Source organism: Lissotriton vulgaris, chromosome 3_2, assembly GCF_964263255.1.
Source record: "Lissotriton vulgaris chromosome 3_2, aLisVul1.2, whole genome shotgun sequence".
Classification (NCBI taxonomy): domain Eukaryota; kingdom Metazoa; phylum Chordata; class Amphibia; order Caudata; family Salamandridae; genus Lissotriton; species Lissotriton vulgaris.
Window position 1 is genome coordinate 192,844,661 of NC_141690.1, and position 18,781 is coordinate 192,863,441.

At 52.5% G+C, this 18,781-nt stretch overlaps 1 protein-coding gene across 1 annotated transcript in view; it reads left to right on the plus strand.

Moving 5' to 3' along the window:
- Window positions 1-18,781, plus strand: part of POLN (DNA polymerase nu) — a 2,377,116-nt gene that overhangs the window by 1,896,748 nt on the left and 461,587 nt on the right. The window contains exon 25 of the mRNA XM_086964459.1: window positions 4,517-4,595. Coding sequence (XP_086820585.1) covers window positions 4,517-4,595 — 79 coding nt within the window. The remainder of the gene's footprint in view (window positions 1-4,516; window positions 4,596-18,781) is intronic.

Genomic DNA, 18,781 nt, shown 5'->3' on the forward strand with positions numbered 1-18,781 from the left:
CAAGCACTTTCAGTTTACCGTGCTCCCCTTCGGACACACCAGCGCCCCACGGATGCTCACAAAAGTGATGGCGGTGGTCGCAGCTCATCTGCGCAGGTTAGAGGTTTCAGTCTTCCCCTACCTTGATGACTGGTTGTTGAAGGCGGGCTCGCCCCAGACAGTCATCAGCCACCTCCAGACTACGGCCGACCTCCTGCACCTGCTGGGGTTCTCCATCAATGTGCCGAAGTCACACCTGTGTCCCTCTCAGAAGCTACTCTTCATCGGAGTGGTTCTAGACTTGGTGCAGTTTCGGGGTTATCCTCCCGAACAGCGATTTCGGGATATTCAAGATCTGATTCCGGTCTTTCATCAGTTATCCCGGATCTCGGTCGGGTTGACGCTGCGGCTTTTGGGGCTGATGGCCTCCTGCATCCTTCTGGTGCATCACGCCAGGTGGCGGATGCGGGCTCTGCAGTGGGACCTGAAGTTTCAGTGGGCCCAGCATCAGGGCAACTTGTCCGACCATGTCTTTTTTTTTGATTTAACATTTTATTGAAAAACAACAGCAGAGTCATCATACAGTTGATCAATCAATACAAATCAGAATCAGATATATCAGGCATGTACAAGAAACAATCACTTAAGGATCAGTACGTCGTCTCGATCCTGCCTCATCTATTGCCATTTCCACAGTGGGGGAGGTACAGATCTCCCCTCTAAACATGTTCCAATGTCCCCACTTTTTATCCCACTTCTTGGGGCACCCTCTGATCTTCAATACAGATTTCTCGGCTAGCATGCATCTATCCATTTCGGCCACCCAGCCCACCAGGAGAGGCCTCTGGGGGGCCCCCCAGTGCATTGCTATTGCGCGTTTCACCAACAGTAAACCTAGGGCTACCCACTGTAGCTCCACCTCCGTAAGGTCGATAGGACCCCCTATATTAAGAATCCCTTCCTTAGGGGAGAGTGGGATGGGCTTTCCCATCGCCTCAGTCATTTTACAAACCGCCCTGTCCCACAACTGTTGGATAATTGGACATTCCCATAGGACGTGGTAAAAAGAGCCAGGGAGGCCGCAGCCACGGAGACATATCTCATCCGGGCGTCTACCCAACCTGGCCAGGAGGGGGGCAGACATATATGTTCTGTGTAGGATTTTTAGTTGAATCAGGTTGAACATGTGGTTTATGGCTGTCTCTCTGGGGGACATCATTGCTGACCTCCGGTCGTCATCGTCTGAGTCACCCACATCTCCCTCCCACTTGTCCCGTAGGGCCTGGAATGAGTTGGGCAGATTGTTGCATAGTTTGCGATATGTGCAGGATGTCGCCTTCGTCTGGAGTGGTTCTGAGAGCAGCCTGTCCTCTAGGGGAGGGGCCTCTGGAAGGTAGGAGAGGCCCGGCACTGAGGTGGTGATAGCATGCGTAAGTCCGACCATGTCTTGATCTCGGAGGGCACTGCAAGACAGTTGAAGTGGTGGCTCACAGACCACGATTGGGTCAGCGGCAGAACCCTCTCCCTACCCCAACCGGAGCACGTAGTTGTGACGGACACGTCCCTCCAGGGCTGGGGGGGCCACATGGGAGAGGCGGAGATCAGAGACCTCTGGTCTCCGACGGAGTCCCGGCTCCACATCAACCTTCTGGAGCTGCGGGCGATCCGGCTTGCACTGTAGGCATTCCTCCCCTCTGTCCGGGGGAGCGTAGTGCAGGTGTGCACGTACAACACCACCGCCATGTGGTACTGCAACAAACAGGGCGGGGTGGGGTCGTGGACCCTATGCAAGGAGGCTCTGTGCCTCTGGCAGTGGCTGGAAAATCAGTGCATTACCCTGGTGGTTCAACACCTGGCAGGTTACCTGAACGCCAGGGCGGACGAACTCAGGCGTCGGTGCATGATGGATCACGAATGGCGTCTGAACTTGTACGTGGCGCAAGGCCTCTTTCAGCAGTGGGGAGATCCTTGGTTAGATCTATTCGCCACAGAAGAGAACACGCAATGTCATTGGTTCTGCACGTTGGAATTTCCAAGGCGGCACTCGTTCAGAGACGCTTTTCGTCGCGAGTGGAGCTGCGGTCTGTTGTACGCCTTTCCGCCTATACCACTTCTGCCCAGAGTGCTGAAGATCAGGCGTGACAGTGCCCAAGTCATCCTTGTGGCTCCGGACTGAGCACGAAGATACTGGTATCCCGAGCTACTCAGCATGTCTGTCGATCCCCCGATTCGTCTGCCACTTCAGGAGGACCTTCTGTCGCAGCAGCATGGGACCGTCCTCCACCCGAACCTGTCCAGTCTGCACTTTCATGTGTGGAGATTAAGCGGCGGCAGTTGAGGCAATTTGACTTGCCTCCTGAAGTCTGTAATGTGATTCTGGCAGCCAGGCGTCCCTCCACAAAATCGGTATACGCCTGCAGGTGGAAAAATTTGTGGCATGGTGCACAGCAAAGGCTGTGGATCCCCTTTCTTCCCCTCTTTCAGAGGTTCTCCTCTTTCATCTTTCTCTTGCCCAGCAGGGCTCTGCTCTGGGCACTCTAAAGGGCTACCTCTCTGCCATTTCCGCCTTCTTAAGGTTTCCGGATCAGCCCTCTTTGTTCAAGTCCCCAGTTGTAAATAGGTTTTTGAAGGGCATCACTCATATGTTCCCTCCTGTTCCTTTCGTGATGCCTCAGTGGGACTTGAATCTTGTTCTGACTTATCTGATGTGCGCTCCCTTCGAGGCACTTCATAACTGTCCTCTTCGTCTCCTTACTCTTAAGAATGCATTCCTGGTTGCCATCCTCTCTGCCAGGAGAGTGAGTGAGCTCCAGGCTCTTTCTTCTACGAATGATTTAGCACCGGGTGCCCCACGAACATGCGGTGCACTAAGGGCGATGGAAGCGGCCCCCTCCTGTCCGCGCTCCGATCCCCCAGCGAGCGGCTCTACGCACCGTCCCCCCGAGAGAGGCCGGCTATCCCAGACCAACCGAGGCTTCCTGTCCATCCGGACAAAGTTGTGTTGCGGACGCGACCCTCTTTCCTGCCCATGGTAGTCACAGCCTTCCACATCGGGCAGTCCATCACCTTGCCCACCTTCTTTCCGCATCCCTCGAAAGAGGAAGAGAGGCTCCACCGCCTGGACCCAAAACATGCGCTCTTATTCTATCTGGATCGCACACGCCAGTTCCGGGTGGATGACCAACTCTTTGTTGGTTATGTGGGCGATAAGAAGGGTCGGGCGGTGCACAAGCGAACCATTTCTAGATGGTTCGTCTTGTGCAACAAGGCTTGTTACTCTCTAGCTAGAAAGGAGCCTCCTGTGGGGCTACGTGTCCATTCCACTCGGCCCACGGCTGCCCTGGGTCGGGGAGTCCCCTTGCAGGACATCTGTCAGGCAGCTACGTGGGCCTCGCTGCACAATGCCTGGACAGCCAAGTCCGGAGAGATGGCTTTTTCGGCCATTCCGTTTTCCAGGACTTTCTGGTGTGATCATTGGTTTGCAGACCCACCACCGGGGTTGGTATTTCTGGAGTATCTATTCTAATGTAAGGAATCTAATACTAACCTGTTTCTTTCAGATGCACAAGTTACTTACCTTCGGTAACGATACATCTGTAAGAAACAGTAGTTAGTATTAGATTCCTTACCGCCCCACCCATCCCGCCCGTTCTGCGAACTGTTATCTAGGGTTAAATTTCACCCCTTTCAGGGCCCTAGTTTCTCAGCAACAGTGTTGGTATTTATCATGGCTCTGCGTTTCTGGCGCGGAAAAGTTGTGTACAGGAACTGACGTCAGTGCGCGAGGGCGGCGTCTAAGTACTCCGGCGCCGTCATCCCGGCGCCAACGACGCCCGACGATGGACGCGGAGCCGCAGTCGATGCCTACTGACGCGCAAGGGTACTGCTACGCAAAAGTTTGCGGATCCAGTCTGAAGCCTGGGGATATTCTAAGGTAATTAATCTAATACTAACTACTGTTTCTTACAAATATATCGTTACCGAAGGTAAGTAACTTGTGCATTTCTCCTAGTTACACCTCTGGTGGGGAGTTAACAATTCTGATTCATTCCCAGGTCTACCAATGTTGGTAAATCTAGGAATGTGTCAGAATCCATGGGTGGATGCATGGGAACATCCACACTCCTCATGGCACGCCCCCCCTGCCGCAGAGTAATATAAGGAAGCGATTTGTGCTGTCCTGCGTTATTCTAGAGTAATCAGGCCACTCAGAGTCACGCAAGGTGGCCTTGTGTGACTTGATATATCTCATTGAGGCTTTGCGTCGCCCTTGCCTCCCCTTGCGTGGCGCAAGGGTGACTCAAAACCTTTATAAATATGCCCCTGTAATTATAGTTGCTTAAGCTGCAGATATATAATTGATGGTGCGACAGTTAAATGCAGTGATTTACATTCCATCAGTGTTATTCCTGAGCTAAAGTGCATTGACTGTGAACACACATGTTATTGATGTAGAGCATTTCTGTCTTTTTTCATTCTTATAAAACAATCAAAAAACAGTTTATTTCAATAGATATATTCAACCATATTTACCTAGGTTCTGCAGCTGATCTGTGTAAAATGGCCATGATAAACATTTGCCAGACAATTGCCACCTCATCAACTTTAACTGCAAGGTTTGTGACTTCTCTCTTTCTCTCTCAAGATAAAATTATGTTTTGATTTTGACATGGTAACACAGTTGATGCATTCACGTACAAGAAAATCATTTGAAAGGCTGCGTCTTCAAGTTACGTTACTAAGATGAATAAGAGATCCCAGGTGGACATCAGCACATGCTCGCTGCTAAGTAGTTCAATTTAGCTTTTAAGTAATAGCGGTAGATTCGGCACCCCAGAAGATGCCAACCTCAAGAAAAAATATATGTTTGGTATCCTTCAAACAGACTGTATATCACCATGTCAATGCACAAATGTTTCTGTATCTTGTCAATAGTGATGCATTTTATGTGGGCACTGTAGTATGGTGCCAGGGCACCCTTCACACTTGCATACATGCACGCTTGCCCTGACCCCACGTTGGAAGTCGGGCGAATTAATAAAAACAAGCACTGGCATAGCCAGTAGGTCTCACCTTTAGGAACTTATAAGTGTTTAGCCAGAGCTAATTTCTTTGCCAAAGTAATATGTATATATCCATACTAATATAATAAAGAGAGAGCCCAAACCTTTGAGGCGGGTAATCTCAGGAACCACAGCCCCAATCACAACACCTAATACAGCATTGGAAAGGGCAGTTGCAGCAGAAGGACATAGGCTATGCAGACGCCCACCATATACATTTAAAAGGAAAAAGAACCGTGCCAGCAAAGTAGTCCCTTGTGGGGGTGTCTGCGTTGTGCTGTGGGCGTGTGCTGGGGGCGTGACAAACGCTGGGGGCATGTGGTACGTTCCGCCCTTCATGTCATGTCTCATATTGTGTGCTAATCCCTCCCTGCTCCCTTTAAATACCCCTACACCTCATAATCATAACCCACCCTTACTCCTTAAAATACCCCAACACCCTTAAACACTAACCCATCTTAACCCTATAAATATACCCTGTACCCCAAAACCCAAACCTATCCCTAAACCCTAAAAATACCCCTGTACCCCAAAACCCAAACCTAGCCCTGAACCCCATAAATACCCCTGTACCCCAAAACCCAAACCTAGCCCTGAACCCTAAAAATACCACTGTACCACAAAACCCAAACCTATCCCAGAACCCTAAAATACCCCTGTACCCCAAAACCCAAACCAAGTCCTGAACCCTTAAAATACCCCTGTACCCCAAAGCCCAAACCTACCCCTGAACCCTAAATATACCCCTGTACCCCAAAACCGAAACCTAGTCCTGAACCCTAAATATAACCCTGTACCCCAAAACCCAAACATAGCCCTGAACCCTTAAAATACCCCTGTGCCCCAAAATCCAAACCTACCCCTGAACACTAAAAATACCCCTATACCCCAAAACCCAAACCTACCTCTGAACCCTAAAAATACCCCTATACCCCAAAACCCAAACCTAGCCCTGAACCCTAAAAATACCCCTGTACCCCAAAACCCATACCTATCTCTAAACCCTAAAACTACCCCTGTACCCCATAACCCAAAACTATATCTGAACCCTTACAATACCCAAACACCCCAAAACATATTCCTCAGTACCGCAAAACATATACCCCTATATCCATACTTAACTTATCCAAACATTAAAAAAACATGCTTTTACTATTCATGCATTTACAACGAATTTCGTTGTAAATGTATGCGTGGTAAAAGCATATAAAATGTAATGCCGTGCTTTATAATGGCATTGCGGAGTCATGGTACTTTCGTAATGAAAGTATGCGGAAAGAAAGTTGAGGAATAATGGGTGTTTACCCTCCCCCGGTAAGTACATTGGTGGCACGTAGCCCACATCTCCAGCAACATACTCATATTTTTTCACCACCCATTTGAGAAATGCACAGGTCTCTCTCATTGATGGCCAGCACCGACATACACTTTTAGACACACCTCCCGCCACAAGTTCTACAATTGCGAACTTTAGAGCTGGGGAGCTACGTTCCAATTTCGGCATCAGCTCAACATCCTGTGATTCCAGGCAAATCGCTTTGTCTCCCCGTGCCTACCACAAATGAATGTGTTCTTCTGTAATGTAAATTGTGCTCATGCCATGTTGTCGAGTTCAAGCTATATAATATTGCAAGGAAAAATAAAGCAGGGAAACTCGAGTTCACACACTACTGAACGTGCACTCTTAAGTACATCAGCTGTGCACTGTGAATCGGAGCGTTTAACAGGCCTGTCACAGATAAGAAATGCTATCAAAACGAAATCCTACAAAACAATATACTACTGGCCGGCAGCAATTCATACCCGCACAACGTTGGGACGGGCTGCTAGTGTATATATGTATATGTATATGTATATATGTATATGTATGTGTATATATATATATATATGTATTTATATGTGTGTGTGTGTGTATGTATATATATATGTAATGAAGAAGACATTATGTACATTAAACAACCCTATTAAAAATAAGAATGAACATAAACATATTTTCAAAATGTTCTGTCCTTGCATTGCCAGCTTCCTCATCTAATGCTTGTCCGTTATAGCTTTTTTTTGTTATGCAGGGACGGGGTGAAGGGCATACTAATGGGAGGGTGATGGTTGTGAACTAGTAATTGAATTACAACATGAGCAGCAAAGGACAATAGGGGAGAATTAACAGATGCCACATTCCGAGGGAAGCCTGAGGTGGAGCTGAGTGATGCTGAGGTGGTTCTAAGGTGGTGGTGGGCGTAGGTGATGCTTAGGCGACGCTGAGTGATACTGAGCTAGTGCTGAGTGATGCTGAGGTGGTGCTAAGGTGGTGGTGGGCTGGTGCGTAGCTGATGCTTAGGTGATGCTTATTGATAATGAGCTAGTGCTGAGTGATGCTGAGGTGGTGCTAAGGTGGTAGTGGGCTGGTGCGTAGGTGATGCTTAGGTGACGCTGAGTGATACTGAGCTATTGCTGAGTGATGCTGAGGTGGTGGTGCTGTGCTTGTGCTGAGCTGATGCTCAGGTGATGCTGGGTGATACTGAATTGGTGCTGAGGTGATGCTGAAGTGGTGCTTCATTGATGCTGAGGTGGTGCTGTGCTTGTGTTGAGGTTGTGCTGCACTGAAGCTGTGGTGGGGCTGTGCTGGTGCTGACTTGGTGCAATGATGTAGAGGTGGTGCTGTGTTATTGCAGAGACGGTCTGTGAAAAGAGACCTTAAAATCCAGTTGGAGTGGAAGCTCAGTGGGTTATATCAGAAAACCAATCACCCTGAAGCTTCTAACAGTGAGTCCAGAGAGTGTGTTTGAAAGAGTTTATGAATACAACGTGCAGAAGAGTAAACATAAAGCAAGGGGTGGAGTTAAACTATAAAAAAGAACTAAACTTTAAGAAACAAAAGCTTGCAATCCTTTTTAGTGGTATTAAAATATATATTGGTATTTTGAGGTACAATTATACAGCATTTCTTACAGACATTCTATCGCTTTCAGTAGCATCTGAAAAATAAATATGATATTTAATTGCTGACTGCTACTTTTCTGAAGATAAAACACCTTCAGCAATTCCAGACATTTTCCTTTATAGTAGGTTACATTCTGGGGCATAATCTTTCATATTTACGGCTGAAGGTATCATACACAACATGGGACACTTGGTGCTATGCAAGCTCTCAATGTTTCACATTCAGAAACTGAATGGGATGCTCATGTCAATGTTAGTCAAACTCCTTTCTAAACCTGCTGTCCTCAGCATACTTGAAAACCCTGAGCCCTGCTGGACCCCCGGTATCCCAGTAACTACAGAATGATGATCTGCCAGTGAGAAATTTGCAGGTGAGGATATGACAGCCTTCTTTAAAACAATATTCCCAAGGCATAGGATTTGGAGCCTATCTGCATAATTCTAACTGAGTTATACTTTAATGGCACAACATTTCCAGTTGCAAAGTGCCCAAGTGGTCCCACCACATTTTTAATTCACAATTACCCTAGTCATTGCGTTTCTTTGCATTCTGGATCTGAAAGAAACAGGTTAGTATTAGATTCCTTACCTTAGAATATCCCCAGGCGTCAGACTGGATCCGGAAACTTTTGCGGAGCAGTACCACTGCGCGTCGGTAGGCGTCGTCTGCGGCTGTACTTAGACACCGCCCTCGAGCGCTGACGTCAGTTCTTCTTTTTTCCGCCCAGCAAGCGCCGATCTGGAAAAAAAGTAGTACCCGTAGTCAATTTTTTACTAACTTTTTTGATCATTTTTGATCATCTTTCGAAGTCACTTGACTCCGACGGTGCCGGTAGGGATACCCCGGTTCAAACCCTGTGTCGATTGCAGCCGACTGATGTCGGTTACCGACCCCCATTGCCGGTGCCTTCACTGTCTGGGCCCTGACCACAAAGACAAGTCCTGCTCCAACTGCCGGGCCCTGACGTCCAAAGCTAGACAGGAGCGGTCCCGCAAGCGTCTCGAACTCTGGCAGTCGGCCCCGCGCAGCTCGAGGTCCCGGTCCGGAAGGAGGTCGAAGGACCAGTCGCGGGACCAATCGCAGGGCCAGAGTCACCACAGTTCCGGGAGTCGTCATCAGTATTCGGGCTCAAAGTCCTTAGGTAACAGGCACAAGCAGTCGAAGAGGCGACATCGCTCTTCTGACTCCCCCCGACGCTTGCGCGACGCGGCCGGGGTTTCGGGCGACACCGCAGGCGTCACGGCCTGCTCCATACCCGCTGGTCCCTGGGCAGAAAGCGATGCCGGAGGAGATCGAGGCCTTCCTCATGGCCATGAGGCCGCTCACTCCTCCGTCGGGTTCCGCGGCGCCTTCGGGCCAAGCGGCCCCGACTGGGTCCCCAAGCGTGCCGGGTGCTTCGGCGACTTCGGTCCCGACGCCGCAGGGCCCAGCTGGATCCGGTTCCGGGTCGTTGCCGGTCGACCTTACGACCTCGCCAGCGCTGGCCCTGCAAGGTGTCGCCTCCGGCGCCGTCCCAGGACGACGTCGTCCCCGGTCCTACCCTCGATTCGGGTCCGGCACCGGAGCGGCGCCGCTCGGCGCCGTATTCAACGCCGCTAGGAGATTTTTACTTCTACGACCCGGCCCCAGCCTTTGACCCTGAGTATCAGGAGATGGGTGGCGAGGAGGATTGGGAGGGGTCCGAAGACCCTCTGGCACGTGAGTGTCAGTCTTCTCAGGACTGGACAGGTGAGCTAGGGGAGGCCAGTGGTCTGGACACTTCACCAGACACTGGTTTTGTCTCCCCTTCTACCGCGGCTACGGAGGAGGGGGCTGCCTATAGAGTGGTGGTGACGAGGGCTGCCAAGGCCTTGGGCCTTGAGCTCCCCGTCGCAGCCGTGAGGACTAACCTCCTCACTGAGGTCCTTAAACCGCAGGCAAGCTCGGCTGAGCCTCTGCTGCCGTTTAATGAGGCCTTGTCAGACGTTCTTCTGGGCACTTGGTACCAAGCCCGCTACAGGTCCGCCTGTAGATAGGAACGTGGCCCGGGGCCACCGCCCGGCTCCAGGCGACCCTTGCTTCCTGTCCACCCACCTCACCCCCGAGAGCCTGGTCTTCCAGGCCTCTAACTCCCAGACCGCATTCCCAACGGCTCCCCCTGATCGGGAATCCAAGAGGTACGAACAGTATGGTAAAAAGATGTTCTTCTCACTTAGTTTGGGGTTGCGGTCAGTCAACACCGCGTTCCTCTTGGGCCGTTACACCCACTCTCTGTGGGACACGGTCGCGGACGTGCTGCCACATTGTCCGGAGGGGGTCAGGACTAAACTCACCCAAGCCCTTGTGGAGGGTCGAGATGTGGCACGGTATTCCATCCGGTGTGGGCTGGATACCACGGACTCGCTAGGCAGAGCGATGGCAACGACGGTGGGGATTCGTCTGGTGCATCACGTCCATTGGCGGATGCGGGCCCTGCAGTGGGACCTGAAGTTTCAGTGGGCCCAGCATCAGGGCAACTTGTCCGACCATGTCTTGATCTCGGAGGGCACTGCAAGACAGTTGCAGTGGTGGCTCACGGACTGCGATTGGGTCAGAGGCAGATCCCTCTCCTTACCCCAACCGGAGCACGTAGTTGTGACGGACGCGTCCCCCGGGTTTGCTTTCCTCTTCCCTGTAGGAGAGTAAGGTCTGCAATCCTATGGTCACCCCAGATTTTTGCCTTTTGCTTCACTGGTGTATGACTTTCCCTGGCTGTGGCTCTGCTAATCAGACCCACAGCCTAGCTGTTCTCTCTCTAAATTGACACACATGTACTTTAGGTGCATTTACCAATTGGTATTGGGTCACTCTTATAAGTCCTTGTACAGTGTACCATAGGTACCCAGGGCATAAGTGCACCCGAGACCTACCAGGGGCTGCAGCATGTATTATGCCACCCCTGGCTGGCCATCTAAACAGACACAACTGGCTGGTAACACAGCTCGGGCAAGGTGGTGTAATCACCCTTTGCTTTAGATATAGTATACCTATATCTAACCCCAAAATGGACACATATACTGCTATAAGTCACTCCTATGGCAGGCCTTATCAATCCTGAAGGCAGAGTGCTTGGAATTATGTGGGATGGTGCTCTAGCATGAGCTGAGCCTGTCTGCAGCTTTCGGAACCATGTCCTTATAGCTGTTCCATGATAACGCTATACCATATACTTTTAAGTGCATTATAAGCCTCGCGGTTATTGCTAACTTTGGCATAGCATTATCAAAACATGTCGAGTAACGTGTCATACGAATTGGAATACTACCCCCTCGCCAGTTCTGGCATCGAGGGTAGCATTCCACCCTTTTAGAGGGACACAACATGTATGTAACTGAGAACCCTGGTTAAAGTTAAACAGACCCTCAGCATCACAAAATGGATGCTGCCACCACAGACACGAGTCTGACCTCCTGCTGCTGGGAGTCCTTCCAGCGAGGGAGGCCAGGACAAAGTGTTTCCTGCCTTGGGAGGTGCTAGCACCACCCCAGACAGGATTTTGTGTATTGAGGTAGGACAGGCTGAAAGGAATGAGACATGCCTGGGGCACACAAGGTGTCCCTGTGCATACCCCGGTTCAAACTAGTTGCTGGGGCACTCCAGCCCCAGCCCTGGCGCGAAACCGGACAAAGGATAGGGGGTGTAACCACCCCCCTTCCTGGTCCCACCCATAGGAGGGACCTAGTCACAGTACAGCCCCCTTTAGGAAAATAAAGGTAGGAGCTGGTCCCATTCCAAATTAGATTATCCTGAATTGAAACTACAAAGAAGAAACTCTGGACTTCGACGTTCTGCTCCACAGAAGACTGAAGAAAATCTACCTTGTGGCCAAGGAGTGACCACCCTGCACAAGCAGGCACCATAAAGCGTCCTAGCAGTTCACTTTGTCGTCCTTCCCGGTGGAACCAGACTTCAGAGCCCGAGGAGTCCCAGACTTCCAGACCTCTCCGACCTCTACCTACATCTGCAGCACATCTGAGATCCGTGGGTGCGACGAGACACGTGGGACCGGCCATCTTGGAGAAACTGCACTTCGCTTCCAGCACGACTTCAGAGGCATCCTCAAGTAAGTGCTTTTTGTTGATTGAGAAGCCCCAGCCCTGAGCAGCTCCTGCACAGAAGACCAGCCCTCCGGCATCCACGAGATCTGCGTGGGACCCTTTTGCTTGATTGCTGCTCGACGCGTTGTCTGGTCACTTGCCGGCTGGCTAGTGGCCTCCTAGACGACGATCCTTGAAATCCACACCGCTGGTCTGGTTGCTCCGGACTGGCCCTTGCTTCCCTGCAGAGGAGAAGCACCCCGGACCCTCCTGGTCCGCACCAGACGCCATCTTCACTCACCGCATGGGTTGCCTTTGCCAAGGCCTGTTGACTCCGAATCCGGATCAGACACCTCCGACAGCAAGAGCCTGCGTGGGACAGCTCGTGCCTCCATCATGGTCGTCGAAGACACGTCCTGGTCCACGTGGCTGCAGAGTCAAGCGTCCACTCTTCACCTGATCGCGACAACAGCATCTGGTTCCTTCCTGGTTCCACTCCGGTCACTGGCTAGTGACTTTGAACATTGTCCCCTCTGCTTTGAGGTCTCCATCTTCCTCGATCCACCCTTGGATCGCTCCGGACATCTTCCTCCTGGTCGCCTGCAGCATCTTTCTTCAAGGCTCCATTGACTTCGACGCGGAAACCCGACACACTTTCACACCTATGCACCCGCAGCCCGTGGTTGAGTTAACGAGAGCATTTCGGTGCTCAAGGGTAGATTGACTCTCCTAGTGTCCAGGTATCCTGTCGTTTTAGTCGTAACTAGTCGGAACTGACTTTACTCACCTTTTTCGTAACTTGTTGTGCCCGTTGACTTTGTTCCGCATCTCGCGTTTGAGTTCACACTCTGCACACGCGTCCCGTGGGCCTCCTGCTCCTTACCTAAGGTTAGGGTAGTGTAGTCCCAGCGATCCTACAGCCTCTGGGCATCTTCATTTCCTCTATCGATCTCCTTATACCATTTACTTAGTATGTGGTTTGTCGTGCCCCCAGGGCACCATTGTAATTTGTGCGACTTACTGTATTTTTCTTAAGAGTATTGTTATGTGCTTAGCCCTCTGACCTCATAAAGAGTTCAGAGGTGTTTGTTAGTAATAAACATATTGTTTATTTTCATAACAACCTGTGTGGTGTCCTTTCATCTGGTATTCAAGGGGTTATATGTGGTAAAACAGCTGGCTTCACATGCCAAAAGAGTTTAGCCTAAGACTGCTTTGTCCTTGCTACCATTAGGATAGCTGGTCTATAAGGTTGACTTACAACCAATCACCATAAGGGTTGTTTGGACTGATACAAGGTGATCACTAGGACTAGTGAGCATCATATATCAGGCCAACTGCTCACATTCCCCACTGTAGTATTGTTGTTGCTCTCCTGTTTTTATTGTACCTTTGTCTTTTGTGGAGTCTTAGGCGCTCCTCATGTGCCCCTGCCCTCTGTGCCCCCCCGCTCCCTGCTTCCCGCCGCTGCTCCCCCGCGGCCCGCCCCCCTTTCCCTTCTGTTCCCCTGACTGCCCGCCCATTGGCCGCCCTGCTCCCAGCTGCCCCTCCCTCCCACTTGGCCTCTTAAGGAGGTCGTGCGGCGCAGGTGAGCGTGACCTGACCCCAGGTCACTCCCCACGCCGCTCGAATCCTCCGGGACCCGAGTGCCGCCGAGGGTTCGCCGCTGGTGTGCCCCGGGTTTGCTTTCTTCTTCCCCACTGTAGTATTGTTGTTGCTCTCCTGTTTTTATCGTAACTTTGTCTTTTGTGGAGTCTTAGGCGCTCCTCGTGTGCCCCTGCCCTCTGTGCCCCCCTCTACCCGCTTCCTGCCGCTGCTCCCCCACGGCCTGCCCCCTTTTCCTTTCTGTTCCCCTGCCCGCCCGCCCATTGGCCGCCTTGCTCCCGCCTCCCAGCTGCCCCTCCCTCTCACTTGGCCTCTTAAGGAGGTTGCGCGGCACAGGTGAGTGTGACCTGACCCCAGGTCACTCCCCACGCCGTTCGACTCCTCCGGGACCCGAGTGCCGCTGAGGGTTCGCCGCTGGTGTGCCCCGGGTTTGCTTTCCTCTTCCCCACTGTAGTTTTGTTGTTGCTCTCCTGTTTTTATTGTACCTTTGTCTTTTGTGTAGTCTTAGGCGCTCCTCGTGTGCCCCTGCCATCTGTGCCCCCCCTACTCCCCGCTTCCCGCCGCTGCTCCCCCGCAGCCCCACCCCCTTTTCCTTTCTGTTCCCCTGCCTGCCCACCCATTGGCCGCCCGCTCCCGCCTCCCAGCTGCCCCTGCCTCCCACTTCGCCTCTTATGGAAGTCATGCGGCGGCCGTGCAGTGGGCGTGCCGCTGGCGTGCCGAAGGCGCGCCAAAGTCAAGCTCGTCTGCGCCCGTCCGCGCCTGGACCGCGCCCAGCGCCATGACCCCTGGACCCCACACCCCCCGCAACGCCAGACTTCCCTACACCTTCAGCACCCTCCACACGCTCAACACCGTACGAGACCACCCCTGCTACCGGGCCACCCCGAAGCGCACCCAAGGGCCCTTCACCTGCTGGAACTGCAGATTCACCAGCATCCAGCACACCAGACCACCAACCAGAGAACCCAACCACCTCCGCTGCATCCTCCTCAACACTCGCTCCGCTCGCAAACACGCCATCGAACTCTGGGACCTCCTAGACTCTACCGCCCTGACGTCGCCTTCCTGACGGAGACCTGGCTGACCGCCACCTCAGCACCGGACATCGCCATAGCCATCCCACAGGGCTACAAAATCTCCTGCAGAGACCACACCAACGGGATAGGAGGGGGAATCGCCATCATCCACAAAGACACCATCAGAATCTCGACCAACACCGACGACACCCTCACCTCCGCCGAGCACATGCACTTCCAGATCCACACCGACCCCAACACCACCCTCAGAGGAACACTCGTCTAAAGACCTCCCGGACCTCGACCACAGTTCAGCGACACCATCACCAACCTCGTCAGCACCCACGCCCTTGCCTCCAAGGACTACATCCTCCTCGGTGACCTGAACTTCCACCTCGAGAACAACAACGACGCCAACTCCACCGCCCTGATCGACAACCTCGCCATCCTCGGAGTCAAACAGCTCGTGACGGCACCCACCCACGCTGCCGGACACACGCTGGACCCCATCCTCTCCACCAGCCCCCACGTCTCCTTCAACCACACCACCGAACCTCACTGGACCGACCACAGATGCGTCCACTTCACCTTCAGGAAACCCACCACACACCACCGCACCCAACAGCTGCCAAGCCGCTGCTGGGGCAAGGTCACCAAGGACCAACTGACCACCACCCTCGCCCTGAGACCTCCCACCGACCCCACTGACCCAGACACCACCCGGACCAATCGCAAACAGTGGATCAACGACTGTGCCGACACCCTCGCCCTCCTCAAGACCTCCACAACCAACCACATCAACAAAAAAGCCGCCTCGTTCACCGAAGACCTCCGGATCTCCAAGCACACCTGTCGGAAGCTGGAGAAGAAATGGCTCCACGACCGAACACCAGACAGCCACACAGTCCACAAGAGCGCTGCCCGCAGACACCACCAACTCATCAGGACCGCCAAAAGGACCGCCTTCAAGGACCGTTTAGACAACAACGCACACAACACCAAAGAGCTATTCAGCATCGTGAAAGAACTCTCCAACCCCAGCTCCAACACCAACGACATCCCACCATCACAGGACCTGTGCGACTCCCTGGCCGCCTTCTTCCACAGCAAGATCACCGACATCCATGACCGCTTCTACTCCGACACCCCCGCACCCACCATAGAGCACACCACCCCTGCGACCACCACCCGCACCAGCCGCCTGACCACCTGACCGCCTGGTCCAACGTCAGCGACGAAGACACCATCAAAATCATGAACTCCATCCACTCCGGATCCCCATTTGACCCCTGCCCCCATCACGTCTTCAACAAAGCCAGCACAACCATCGCCCCCCCACCTCCGAAAAACAATCAACAGTTCCTTCGAGACAGCAACTTTGCTGGAAAGCTGGAAGCACGCTGAGATCAATGCCCTCCTGAAGAAGCCCAAGGCGGACCCCAAGGACCTCGGCCCATCTCCCTGCACCCGTTCCCGGCAAAAGTGACGGAGAAGATTGTCAACAAACAGCTAACTCGCTACCTCAAAGACAACAACATTCTGGACCCCTCCCAATCCGGTTTTTGCAGCAACCACAGCACCGAGACCGCTCTCATCGCCGCCACCGACGACATCAGGATCCTGATGGACAAAGGCGAAACAGCTGCCCTCATCCTCCTGGACCTATCAGCAGCTTTTGACACAGTCTGCCATCGCACCCTATCAGCACGCCTCCATGATGCCGGAATTCAAGAGAAGGCCCTGGCCTGGACCACATCCTTCCTCTCCGGCAGGATCCGGAGCGTCCACCTCCCATCCTTCCGCTCAAAATCCACTGAGATCATCTGCGGCGTCCCACAGGGATCCTCCCTCAGCCTGACCCTGTTCAATATCTACATGGCACCGCTCGCCCACGTCGCACGACAACATAACCTCAACATTATCTCCTATGCCGACGACACCCAGCTGATCATATTCCTCACCGAAGACACCCACACCGCCAGAGGCGCAGAGCCTCCTGGCATAGGGTCCACGACCCCACCCCGCCCTGTTTGTTGCAGTACCACATGGCGGTAGTGTTGTCTGCGAACACCTGCACTACACTCCCCTGGACAGAGGTGAGGAATGCCTTCAGTGCAATCTAATACTAACTACTGTTTCTTACAGATATATCGTTACCAAAGGTAAGTAACTTGTGCATCTGAAAAAAACAGGTTAGTATTAGATTCCTTACCTTAGAATAGATACCCCAGCCTCCCTCCAGGGCTGGGGGGGCCACATGGGAGAGGCTGAGATCAGAGGCCTCTGGTCTCCGGCGGAGTCCCGGCTCCCCTCAATCTTCTGGAGCTGCGGGCGATCCGGCTTGCACTGAAGCCTCAGTGGGATTTGAACCTTGTTCTGACTTATCTGATGTGCGCTCCCTTCGAGCCACTTCATAACTGTCCTCTTCGTCTCCTTGCTCTTAAGACTTCATTCCTGGTTGCCATCACCTCTGCCAGGAGAGTGAGTGAGCTCTAGGCTCTTTCTTCTACGAATGATTTAGCACCGGGTGCCCCACGAACATGCAGTGCACTAAGAGCGATGGAGGCGGCCCCCTTCCGTCCGCGCTCCGGTCCCCAAGCGAGCGGCTCAACGCACCGGCCCCCCGAGAGAGGCCGGCTATCCCAGGCCAACCAAGGCTTTCTGTCCACCCGGACAACGTTGTGTTGCGGACGCGACTCTCTTTCCTGCCCATGGTAGTCACAGCCTTCCACATCTGGCAGTCCATCACCTTGCCCACCTTCTTTCCGCCTCGGCATCCCTCGAAAGAGGAAGAGAGGCTCCACCGTCTGGACCCAAAACGTGCGCTCTCATTCTATCTGGATCGTACACGCCAGTTCCGGGTGGATGACCAACTCTTTGTTGGTTACGTGGGCGCTAAGAAGGGTCGGGCGGTGCACAAGCGAACCATTTCTAGATGGGTCGTCTTGTGCATCAAGGCTTGTTACTCTTTGGGTAGAAAGGAGCCTCCTGTGGGGCTACGTGTCCATTCCACTCGGGCCACGGCGGCTACTACTGCCCTGGGTCGGGGAATCCCCTTGCAGGACATCTGTCAGGTAGCTACGTGGGCCTCGCTGCACACGTTCGCAAGACACTACTGCCTGGACAGCCAAGTCCGGAGAGATGACTTTTTCGCCTGTTCCGTTCTCGAGGACTTTCTGGTGTGATCATTGGTTCGCAGACCCACCCCCGGGGTTGGTATTTCTGGGGTATCTATTCTAAGGTAAGGAATCTAATACTAACCTGTTTCTTTCAGATGCACAAGTTACTTACCTTCGGTAACGATATATCTGTAAGAAACAGTAGTTAGTATTAGATTCCTTACCGCCCCACCCATCCTCCCCGTTCTGCAAACCGATATCTAGGGTTAATGTCATCCCCTTTCAGGGCCCTAGTTTCATGGCACCAGTGTTGGTTTTTATCATGACTCTGCGTTTCTGGCGCGGAAAAGCTATGTATAAGAACTGACGTCAGCGCGCGAGGGCGGCATCTAAGTACTCCGGCGACGTCATCCCGGCGCCAACGACGCCGACAACAGATGCGGAGCTGCAGACGACACCTACCGACTCGCAAGGGTACTGCTACGCAAATGTTTCCGGATCCAGTCTGACGCCTGGGGATATTCTAAGGTAAGGAATCTAATACTAACTACTGTTTCTTTCAGATATATCGTTACCGAAGGCAAATAACTTGTGCTTTGTGCAGTTATAAACTATTAAGCAGAACTACAACTGGTAGAATGCAAGTATTTTAGTTGCAGTTTCAAGTTAACTTGAAGTTAACCCAAGTATTAACTAACGTGTTTTTGAAATTTTATCCGCACATAGAAGAAAAGAGGAGCTTTTACTAGTGATAATTAAAATCGTTTTTTGAAGCAGAGTTTAGGTTTTTAGGTTGAGCGTAGCGATAGCGTAGCGATGGACCTTTTGTTGGCGTGTCTGTGGGAATGTGAGACAGCGATCGCCCACGCGCCTCGCTGTCTCAGATTCCTCCTCGAGGGCGCGCACGTCGCCGTGCACATCCCCTGCCATTCTCATGCTCTTGCAATCACACACAGGCAAAGTCACGCATGCGCACACACATTCCCACGCGCACACACTCACC